We start from the raw sequence: 11249 nt of genomic DNA, 5'->3' as shown, positions 1-11249 counted from the left end.
ACGGCATTTGCATTCATAATGTGTAGGCCTATCCATTGTCTGAAAAAGAGATCTTAGCATTAGGCCTCCCTCATGCTTTCGCTGTGATTGTAAAATTGGCCTATTCCATTTTCAATGCTGGGCTATCAAGTAAACTACATTATGTTATTTCTGTCTGCACAAATGTTTTGACCTTTTTAATATTTAATTCATATATTTTTTTATATATGTTATTCATTATCTAATCACCAGAAATAACAGCTTTCCAGTAGGCATACATTCCAGATTGATTCCAGAGTGACGTAATTTTGCCGCGACCCCGGCGGGAAAAAGATGCCTTTTGCGTCACACCCGGCTTAGCATTGGGGTTCCCTGCTCGCTCAGCAGGGGGTGAGACGCCGAAGTGGTGTGTGAAGACCAGAGTAATTCTGTGTCCCGAACGCCATTTGTTCGCCGTAGTGGTGGCATCAATATACGGTTTGTTAATCGATTCCACACAGAGCACCGTAACGTCAGGTCAACCACACTTTTCATCCTGGTGAGTAGCCCTGCGGCAACAGAAAGCTAAGGCTAACCCAGGTAGCAAGACCCCACTTTGCTTTGTCTTCAAGTAGCTAGCCTGACTCACTGTACCGTTTGGAAACCTTTCCAAAAATAGCCTTTCTTTTCCTGTCGTTTGCTTGATGTCGTCTGATTATAAATTAGTATTTTGTATAAGGTGATGTTATACAAGTATATGTCAACGTCAATCATGAAATCCCGAGCTTTTATTTGGTGAGTTAGCTGGCTAGCTGCCTTGCTAGGTAAGCTAGTCCAGCTCTTCGACATTGGTATAGACTAGGACAGTTTCCCCAATCCACCACTGGGTCAGCCTTGTGAACGTGTAGTGGTTGTGCCATAGCGAACCTGCAAACAAAGACAATTGGTTTAACATGACATTCAGGGCGGTGAACATTTAACCAAATACGGTAAACCTCTAAGAATTAACTAATGTTGGTTGATGTTGGACGGGTTTCATGGCACTGCGCAGTTCCTAGCTAGCTTGCTAGTGTTGCTTGTCTGCCTTGCGCTAGACAATTAACAGTTAGCTAGCTAGCCTTTATGTTAGCTGGACTCATGTCGCATAAATCCTTACGACGCCTATTCCATAATTTGTGTGACCAATATACAATTTACTACACTGTCTTACCATATATGCTTTGATTATATTATAATCAACTATTTTGTTAACGTCGGATAACTATAAATACCAACTGTAACGTTAACGTTATGAACAGTGACCGCAGTGGCTCGGGTAACTTAACGGTATGATCAGGTGATGTCCGCAGGAGATTAAATCCTGTTTACCATTCCCGTTATTTGTCAATTTATGTTAGCTTGTTCGTAGTGTAACGTTAGAGAATAACGTTGGTCTTATTGAATCTGCATACTGCCACTAGCAACGCATTGCTTTGCCTTGCTCCTCTCATCTGTCGTCATTTGTGATGTGCCTCCATTGTTCCCTTGTTGCCACTTACCTGTCTCTCTCTCTTAGTGCAGCTCCCTGCTCCCTAAGAGATGGTTATGGAGAAACCAAGCCCCCTGCTCGTAGGTCGCGAGTTTGTGAGGCAGTACTACACACTTTTGAACAAGGCTCCTGACTACCTACACAGGTGTGTGTGTGAGAGAGAGGGAAACCTGTAATTTATGTCTTGATCGGACCTCCTGAGTGGTGCCAGTCAGTTAGTGTCTGTCCAATCGCTCATAATAATGCTGTTTTCCTCTCTTAGGTTCTATGGCAGGAATTCCTCTTATGTGCATGGAGGACTTGACAGCAGTGGGAAACCCGAGGAGGCTGTCTATGGCCAGGCTGTAAGTAATTTCCATAGGCACAGGCACACATTTATTAGAGGATACTAAAGTGTTACACAGCCAACACAACATATGGTCCTGGTTTCCTGTCCATGCATTAAGCCTTACCTGTGCGTATTTGTGGATGAAGTTTAGATACAGGCTAAAAGAAAATTTCATAGGAAATATTCTTCATTGTTAAAAGCTTTTGGTATAGGATTTAATCAATGTACAGGAAACGGACCCATATACCTTTTTACCTGCTGTGTTCAATGTGATATTTGATCATCTGATTCCCAATGCACAAAACCACTGGCTGAAGCCATGGCAGCCTGTGGTAATGGCATGTGTGCCCATATACGAACCAAATGTATTTGAGGATTTTATGTACCAAAAAGTACATATACCTTGGATATAGTTTAAAAAGCATGTTGCTTTAAAATTGTCAATTCTGGACTGTGCCTATAGGAGATCCATAAGAAAGTGATGTCGCTGCAATTCAGTGAATGTCACACCAAGATCCGTCACGTCGACGCTCACGCGACCCTCGGTGATGGGGTTGTTGTCCAGGTGATGGGGGAGCTGTCCAACAGTGGCCGTCCCATGAGAAGGTTCATGCAGACGTTTGTGCTGGCACCAGAGGTGTGGGCGCACTCTCTCTTTTACACACACTCTCATACACACCTTGATTAGAGAAATGAACACACACCCAACAATAAAGCTCCCATCAAGTGTTTATGTTCTGAGCTGTTATGTGCTGCCGGACCTTAATATTGGTGAGCTCATTTAATTGTCTTCCAATTCTAGTTTTATGCATGATCTAGTAGGCATACTCGCACCAATGGGGAATAAATCAATACAAGGCTGCTTTCAGAGCACATATACTCTGGATATATCGAAAGTGTATTCATCACAGGCATATATATTTACCAAGCGTATATATTTACCAAGCCACAAACTCTGTTTCTCCTCCTTTTTAGGGCTCTGCAGCAAATAAGTTCTATGTACACAATGACATCTTCCGCTATGAGGAGGAGCTCTTCAACGACTCTGAGGCTGAGCTGGGTGGTGAGTACTTTTTTGCTTCCATGCGCCCATATAATACGCGCACACACACACACACACACACACACACACACGTCAGCCTTACATACACACACAGACAATTATTGTAATTTTACCCTGTTAGTCACATTTGCAATCAGGGTGAAGCATTAGATAGATTCTGACCATAAAACTGGACCCTGTTCTGTATCCTTGTGTGTGCAGATTCTGAGGATGAGGAGGGTGAGGAAGAGCAGCAGGAGACCCAGACCTCCCCTGAGCCCCAGGAGACCCCTTCCAGCGCAGCCTACTATGAGCATGCCCCTGTGAGGTACACATGCACTGGAGACACATCTACTCATGAAAAACCACATATTGTTTAAGTACGAGTCCTATCATATATGTCCCAACTACACACTTGAGTCTGAGCGTTTAGCCTTTATGAGGCCTCATATAGGCCTCTTCCTAATACTGCCATATTTTTGTATTTACACACACACATGTACACATGGGTATTCATGCATGCCACAAATTTATATTTCCTATTTATCTATACGTGTGTGTGTGTGTGTGTGTGTATTGTAGTAATGGTGTGGAAGAGCCTCAGGAGGAGGTGGTTGCAGAGGCGGAGCCAGAGGTCCAGCCTGAGCCGGAGGCCAATCAGGAGGCGGGCCCTGAGCCTGTCCCAGAGGCAGAGCCCCAGGTGGAGGAGGTGGTGCCAGAGGAGGAGGAGAAGGTTCCGGAAGAGCCAGAGGAGAAAGTCCCCTCTCCTGCACCTGCTCAGTCTCCACCCCCACAAACACCTGAACCACCCAAGGTGAGTTGAACTTTCTGATTGGCTAGGTAGAGGAGGTTGGAGCCTCTCAGTCTTTCATTTAACGGTGTCTTGGAAATGTAATTATTAGTGGGGCTGTGACATGATTTAGAAAAAAAATAGGCTAAATTAATCGCATGCATCCATTTTGCTATGAACGTATTTCAAAAACAATTTTGGCAGATGAGTGAATCAATTCAGAGCCAAAGCAACATTATAGACTTAAAAGTTAAACGTCTCACTCTTTTATTATAATTTTCCCTTTAGTAAGATGGTTTGTTAGTTTGTTAGTTGGTCATAGGATAGGCTAAGTTTGCAAAAGTTAACTTTGACACGGCTGGCGGCTGACATTATTAGCATCAAGAGGTGTGCTAACTAATACCTCCGAATTGCTTTGCATTGAGGCGATAACTTCAGATTTGAGTTAACTTCAATGGTAGCCAACGGAAATTTCTTACTGCAGAAATGGTAGAGAATGATCCTCCTGTCAACAGGAGTGGTCTGGGCATTTTTCTCTTTTTTTTTTAAACGAAAAGCTTTCATTCACTGGACCAAGCAGTGCTTTCTTGTCTGCCTCCTTCAGTCACTATAGCCAGACTGCACTGGGTCAAATGTCACTACGAAATGTGATTAATCAGCATGTATTTTTTTTCCTTTTGTATTTTTTCTGTAATTTAATTAATTAATTGAAATGAACACGTTAATTATTAGGTATGGGGAGAAGATGAATGTCCTTGATGTGTCTATGTATGATAATTTATGACCATTACCTTATCAGTTGCAGTTGTTCTTAATTGCTATTGAATACTCTGGGTGAATGCTGCTTTGTGATTGGTCCTCCTCAGACTTTCTCCTGGGCTTCGGTGACCAGTAAGAACTTGCCCCCTAGCCTTCACACCACTGGGATACCTCCCCATGTGGTCAAAGTCTCCAGCCCACAGGTGAGAGCTCCTCAGGCGAAATGTCTTCGATTTGTCTTGGAAGACACTTGAAAATGGGGACAGTTACAAACTCCTTGTTTTGAAACTCTTTTGTTGTCCTTGCAGCCCAGGGTGGAGGTGAAGGCAGATGCCCAGGCGGCGTTGCCTAGAGACCAGCGGGCTCGTGAGAGGCCGGGCTTCGCCCCAAGAGGAAACCGCCCAGGTGAGCGGACGAAACCCCTCCCGTACACACACACACACACACACACACACACACACACACACAGAGCAGCATCCACATCCCTCAGACAGCACTGCTGGGTTTACACAAGGGACACAGTACATTGTCATGGTACACTGCATTGCTAAACGGAACATTATGCCTCCTACCAAACCGTACCGTGGCCCAAAAACGTTTCTGAAGCGTTCCACCCCTAGTTTTGACAGTCCAGCATGGCGCTTGGCACCCACATCACGCTGCATTACCCTAGGCACCTTTTATGGGCCACTGTGACTAAGCAGTTGGTATTGCTGCGAGACTACAGTCCTGCGTAGCGCTAATGGCCAGTAAAAGGCGTTTGTTTGACCAGGTTGTCATGTTCAGTTGTTTCTTGGTTCTCTGTGTTCATGGACATTGATATAACACGTGTGAAGTATGCAATGTGTTTAAAATGCAATGTCCTCTGAAGAAGGGTGGGGTTGGTAACAATTCATTTGGAGGGTAATTATGAGTAGCATAAGAAACTCCCCTTGTCCTCAGTGGCCAAAGAATGTCTAATATTGTGCCGGATGTAGTACATTTAATGTTGATGTGTGTGTTTGTAGAGGGTGCAGCCTCAGAATCCAGTGGGAAACCCTACTTCAGTTTCAAAGGTATGAACTTCCTCATATGTAACCCATGTTTGTGTGTGCGCGCGTGCATACACACATCCAGATGTAAGGGTCCTGTTTAAATCTTTCACACAGGGCTTAAAGTTATCAGTAGGGGTCGACCAATTATCGGGCGGGCCGATTATTAGGGCCGATATTTAGCATTTTTATAATAATTGGTATCGGTCATTTTTTCCACCGATAAGCCGATATTGAAATGGATAAAGAATGAAACGCGCTACTTTGTCTGTAAAGCGTCTCTCACTCCCTGCATTTGCTACTCTGTGGTCGAGAGCATTGTCCCGCCCACTACACCGTCTGATTTGTTAGTTAGCACGAATGCAGCCAATCAGGATCGAAGACTGAACACAGAGAAAGTTTAGGATTCTCACTGAGGCAGATTGTAGATGGGCTTCAGCTGTACGGAGCTATTTTTCGAAGGTAAGGAAGGTAGCCTACCTTACATTGCTGAAGTTGCAATGCATCACTATCATCTACACTGAAGTTACAAAAACACCACTTTGGACGCTATTGTCTCTTTGATCCGGATCAATAAGTAAAGCACCCACTTCCTTCATTTAGCGAATTCCCGATTGATGCACGTTAGTGATATGCTGTTTAGCCTAGGCTACTAGTTACCCGGGTGCTGCGCGTCGGGAGTTCTTTGCCTCTGCCTCGTCCATTAATTGTGAATAACGGGACACCTCGGCGGACGTTATCCCTTAGGCCTAAATAGTAGACAAGTCCTAAATTATGCAATAGCAAACGTCAAAGTCTAGTTGCTCCTTTTTGAAACGGACTGTCAGAAAAGACTAGGCTACAGGCACCCAGGGCCAGCCGTAATTTAATTCGACCTGAAGTAGCCGCGGCCTGAACTGGCTATTAACGTGCCTTTTAGGCTCAACAGCCTACACATGGACACAAATTGCATGCTTAAATAGCCTAAGAACTATTTTTAAACTGTTTTGTTAAACTGTTCAACCGTTAACACTTGCCATCACGCATGCACCTCTTCCTCTCCCTCTCTCGTGCACTCACACACACAATGGCAAAGCATCCTCTTTGTGACCGGTCCCTTAACAAGCACATAGCCCATTGTGTAGGCCTAGTCTATGAAAATAATTGCTATTACTCAGTTCTTGGATTAATATCATACACAGGATTTACATGTGATGCAAGTTGATAGACAATTGTGTATCAAAAGAAGAAAGAAAAGTTTGCATAATTAAATGCTTTTGAATGATTTTTTTGCAGCATATCGCCTTTACTATCTCTTTTTGACAACTGACATCAGTTTTACATATCAGTTATCGGCCTCCTGTTTTGGTAATAATTGATATCGTTATCGGCCCTGAAAAAACCATATCGGTCGATCCCTAGTTGTCAGGCACTGTGCCTGAATTCTGGCTGTTTAAGATTTGAAAATGGATAATTATATGAAACAACTTGTTTTGAAACAGATGTATCTGATGTCTTAAGGCACAGACATTTTAATATCTTTAAGCCATGTTTACATATGAAACTGTATATATTGTATAACTCCAGATATGTGACGGTGTGTATGTATGTGTGTGTGTGTGTAGGGCGTGGGGATGGAGAGTCAGGTGAGCAGGAGGTGCGCAGGACTGTGCGCTACCCAGACTCCCATCAGCTGTTTGTTGGCAACCTGCCACACGACATCGACGAGGGAGAGCTCAAGGACTTCTTCATGAGTGAGTGGCCTTGTTTTAACCCCTTCTGAGTTTTAAGGGCAATGCCAGAACCTTTCTGGGAAAGACAGACAGACACTTTATTGATCCCCAGGGGAAATTCAAGAAGTTCAACGCTCTGTAACTGTATGTACACACCGCGACCAAGTTGAGCTGCAAAATACGCTCTAGCAGCCCTGTTTTGGCCGCTTGAACCCCATGAGGTATTCCAGATGACCGCAGTTGTTACATTTTCTGTACACATCTACACTGAAGTTACAAAAACACCACTTTGGACGCTATTGTCTCTTTGATCCGGATTAATAAGTAAAGCACCCACTTCCTTCATTTAGCGAATTCCCGATTGATGCACGTTAGTGATATGCTGTTTAGCCTAGGCTACTAGTTAGCCTACAAACCCGGGTGCTGCGCGTCGGGAGTTCTTTGCCTCTGCCTCGTCCATTAATTGTGAATAACGGGACACCTCGGCGGACGTTATCCCTTAGGCCTAAATAGTAGACACTGTTTTGGCCGCTTGAACCCCATGAGGTATTCCAGATGACCGCAGTTGTTACATTTTAAAACAATCGCCGGGATAACGTATTCCTACACAAATTAACTTCATTTGATATTAAATAGAGATACACTGATAGATCGCCTGGTGACCGGAATTGGCCGATTTTCACGTGATCGGCCATGACCGGCGACCGGCTGGTCAGTCTGAGACATGCCGATTTTATGCCGGTCAAATGCACTCGCGCGCCACAATTGTAACAATACCTAGCTGAGTTTGCAAAGTTTGAAGAAGCTAGCAACCAGGCCAACACTCAGGGCTGGATGTAGGGCTACAAATAAATATCTAATACGCTACTGAGTTCTCTTTGCAGCGAATGCTGTGCTTTGCCATATTGTGTGAAATTTACTAATCTGTCACTTCATTAGGCTACGTAAACATCGCTCATCACCGCCCGTCCCTGCCGATAATTGCGTGCCCACAGCTGAACCACAAGCGCAGCTGAACGGAGATAACAGATTGTGACATTAAAAAGAATCAAAGTTTAGCGATCATGGGCTACATGATAATAAGATGCCAACAAGCAGCGACATACAGTAGCCCTAGTTCTAGTCCACTTAAAAAAAATACTCAAACTATTTACTGCACGTAGACTAGGGCTATGCCTTAAAATACCCTAGTCTAGCAGATTGAGAAGTGGATGTCGTGAAAGTGAACAAACGATAGCCTATTAGAAAGGCAAACAAAAGTTAAAGTTGCTTTTGACATAGTAGCCTACAATGAAGAAAACTGATGCTCTGAATACTGAATCAGCTGTCTCTGAAAGTTTCTATAGCCTAATTGATGCATTTAACCGGAATTTGGATTTAAGTTTTTCACCGCAAAACAGACGTGATTTCATATATGGTGGAGCACCTAATTGCTATTAGTACTTCTCCTCCCCTGTGTTTGCTGATAGCCTACTACTCCCACATTTCCCTCGCCCTCCTATAAATTCATCAATGCATATGAAAATATGTTACATATTAGGATGTTCAAGTGCATCATGAAAATTGTTCTTATATCTTTAGTTGGGTATTGGATGTGAAGAAAAAAACATAACATGTTATATTAAAGAAAAGATAGAAAATAACTATTTGTGTGTGCTGTAAAATGGTTAGAAGAAATGAAATCGGAATCGGCTAAAATCGGTATCGGCAGGTCAAACTCTATGAAAAATTGGAATTGGCCCAAAAAATTGCAATCGGTGCATCTCTAATATTAAACATTACTTTATCAAGAAGCAATACAAATTGAGCTTGCCTCAATTTTGAATGATTGTCGTTGACAGTGTCTGACTTACCTCGTATAGTACTCATGGGTTTCATCAAGTCCCTTGCCACAGTGTATAAAAACAAGCACCATGCGGTCTGCATTCATAAACTAGGTGCCTGATTTTATACACCTGTGGCAGGGCACCTGATGAAACCCATGAATAGCCTGTATATTGCTACTATCCATAACTTACTCATGTAACATTATTCAGCCTATAAAAAACATTTGACACCATGTTCATTTTATTGATTCTCTATATTACTCATATAGACTAAAAACACTAACTTGGCCTTATTCTCGATATTACAAACACTAAATGAAACAATGTTTCGTAGGAACTGTTCACAAGAAAAGTTCACATTGGTTTTGTTCTCAACTGTCTACCTCATTTTGAATTGGAACAGAGTCATTGCTCATTAGCATAATGTTGACCAAGTTTCAACTCTCTACTTTGATGCTCTGGTCACTCAAAACGGATTTGCAGCTTCTCACCGCACCGCCGAGAGAAGCCAGCTTCCATTGAAAATGAATAACTTCAACTCGGTGGTGGTGTGTACATACAGTAATAGATGCCATTTAGAAAGATGTGGTTCTTTTGACAACCCCTCTTGAGCTACAGGGGCTCCACATTTCAACATTATAAACATATACTATAATATGTGATTGTAGACAGTCTTTGTGTACTATCTGTGTGCAGCTTTTGGGAACGTGGTTGAGATGCGCATCAACACCAAGGGTGTTGGCGGGAAACTGCCCAACTTTGGCTTCGTCGTATTTGATGACTCTGAGCCTGTGCAAAAGATCCTGGTAGCCAAGGTGGGAATCTCTCTCTCACACACACACACACACACACACACACAGCAGTTTTCCATTTCTATTACATTTTGTCTGGCATATTGAACCTTGCTCACCAAAAGATGAAGAGACCACTACACTATCACTTCTGTAATGTGTGTAACTATGCCAAGCAGCTTTGTGGTGGATGGCCAGTTGAAACATAGCTCCTCTCCCACTTCTCTCCCGTCCAGCCTGTGATGTTTCGAGGGGATGTGCGTCTGAACGTGGAGGAGAAGAAGACGCGCGCTCTGCGGGAGAGGGAGACCCGAGGCGGCGGCGCGGGAGGAGACATGCGGCGCGGTGGGGGAGCCCGGGGGCCAATGGGCAACGGCATGGGCCGCGGCCCGCCTTCCTCCCGCGGAGGGATTGGCTCCGGCAGGGGTGGCGGCCAGGGCGGAGAAAGCAGATTCGCCGGTCAGAGGCGCTGAAGCTCCTGCTAGCTTGACCCATGATGTTTGACGGAATGGGGGGAAAAAAGCGACAAAATCTCCCAACGTTCACAGCGCTCTTTCTTTCTCTCTTTACCCTCTTTCTTTCTTTCTCTCTCTGGAATGTCCCTGGACTGCCTAACTGCTGCTGCAGAACAAGAGAACCTGAGGAAAAGCCTTTTTTTTCTTTTTTTTTTTTTTCTGTTTTCTTTTTTTATTTCTGAGGAACAAACAGAACTGGTGATGTCACTCGGAGGTGGGAGGGGTTTCTGGATTGGTCAACCGGGAAAGCTCGCACGCGACAGACGCAAATCAACGCTCACACTCGATTAATTTATTTTGGTAGTTAATAATAACGCGAGATGGTGCCTTATAACTGTTTTCTCTCTCTCTTTCTCTCTCTCTCCGCCTCCTCCTCTTTTTTTGTTTCTTTCTCCCTGTCTGTGTGCTGTGAGATGGGTGACACCGCAGCTGTGTGAATGGTTCAAAAAGATCAATGCTGGTATTCTTGTACGCATGCACGTTTGTTTGTGTGTGGTTGTCGTTGGGTTGTTCTTGTAAGCAGGTTGAGCTTTTTGTTTTTGTTGTGGTGAAAGGAAGGCTTTTAGTGTACACGTGTGTGTGTGTGTGAGTTTGTGTGCGACCGTTTCAGTTTGTGTGTGTGCGTGCGTGTGTGTGTGTGTGCGTGCGTATGCGTGCGTGCGTATGTATGTTCTGTGAGACCTTACAGCTCCCGCTCGTGATTGAATGTTCCGCTCTTTTCTACAGAAAGGTAAAAAATGTAGGTGATCTGCAGAGCCCCGCACCTCTTATCCGCTGGGGTGTCGCACTGCTTCCGGCTCCCGCGCGACCAATCCCAACTGTGTGTATGTGTATGCGTGAGCGTGTCAACTTTCAATAAAAACGAAACTACTGAGAAACTGCACATGCGGACATCTTTTTTTTTTTAAAAAGCTGTTCCTCTAATGCATAATACAACCGTCCATTGAAGGGGGTTGGTGTTGATGGCTG

General features: G+C 44.0%; 1 protein-coding gene across 2 annotated transcripts; it reads left to right on the top strand.

Annotated features, from left to right (window-relative positions):
• Positions 1 to 323: 323 nt before the first annotated feature.
• On the top strand, positions 324 to 11163 carry g3bp2b (G3BP stress granule assembly factor 2b). 2 transcript variants are annotated; one of them, XM_042069870.1, is made up of 13 exons: positions 324 to 517; positions 1519 to 1631; positions 1749 to 1830; positions 2278 to 2451; positions 2790 to 2877; positions 3079 to 3184; positions 3439 to 3670; positions 4513 to 4608; positions 4714 to 4810; positions 5413 to 5460; positions 7041 to 7169; positions 9671 to 9789; positions 10002 to 11163. In XM_042069870.1, the coding sequence occupies exons 2-13, from the start codon at positions 1537 to 1539 to the stop codon at positions 10236 to 10238; spliced, it is 1503 nt and encodes a 500-aa protein (XP_041925804.1). In that variant the 5' UTR covers positions 324 to 517; positions 1519 to 1536; the 3' UTR covers positions 10239 to 11163. The 2 variants fall into 2 exon arrangements, with proteins under 2 accessions (XP_041925804.1, XP_041925803.1); XM_042069869.1 differs by having other exon boundaries at positions 1514 to 1631.
• The last annotated feature ends 86 nt before the right edge of the window (positions 11164 to 11249 follow it).

This window comes from Alosa sapidissima, chromosome 18 (assembly GCF_018492685.1).
Source record: "Alosa sapidissima isolate fAloSap1 chromosome 18, fAloSap1.pri, whole genome shotgun sequence".
Lineage (NCBI taxonomy): Eukaryota > Metazoa > Chordata > Actinopteri > Clupeiformes > Clupeidae > Alosa > Alosa sapidissima.
Note: the sequence above shows the minus strand (reverse complement) of the source record. Positions and strands in the feature narration are given on the sequence as shown.

What these genes read in the sequence shown, in the direction of transcription:
- g3bp2b (XM_042069870.1), top strand. Translation starts at nt 1,537, where the DNA reads ATGGTTATGGAGAAACCAAGCCCCCTGCTCGTAGGTCGCGAGTTTGTG. An exon ending in GCTCCTGACTACCTACACAG is followed by an intron (nt 1,632 to 1,748) that starts GTGTGTGTGTGA and finishes TTCCTCTCTTAG; the next exon opens with GTTCTATGGCAGGAATTCCT. An exon ending in GCTCAAGGACTTCTTCATGA is followed by an intron (nt 7,170 to 9,670) that starts GTGAGTGGCCTT and finishes ATCTGTGTGCAG; the next exon opens with CTTTTGGGAACGTGGTTGAG.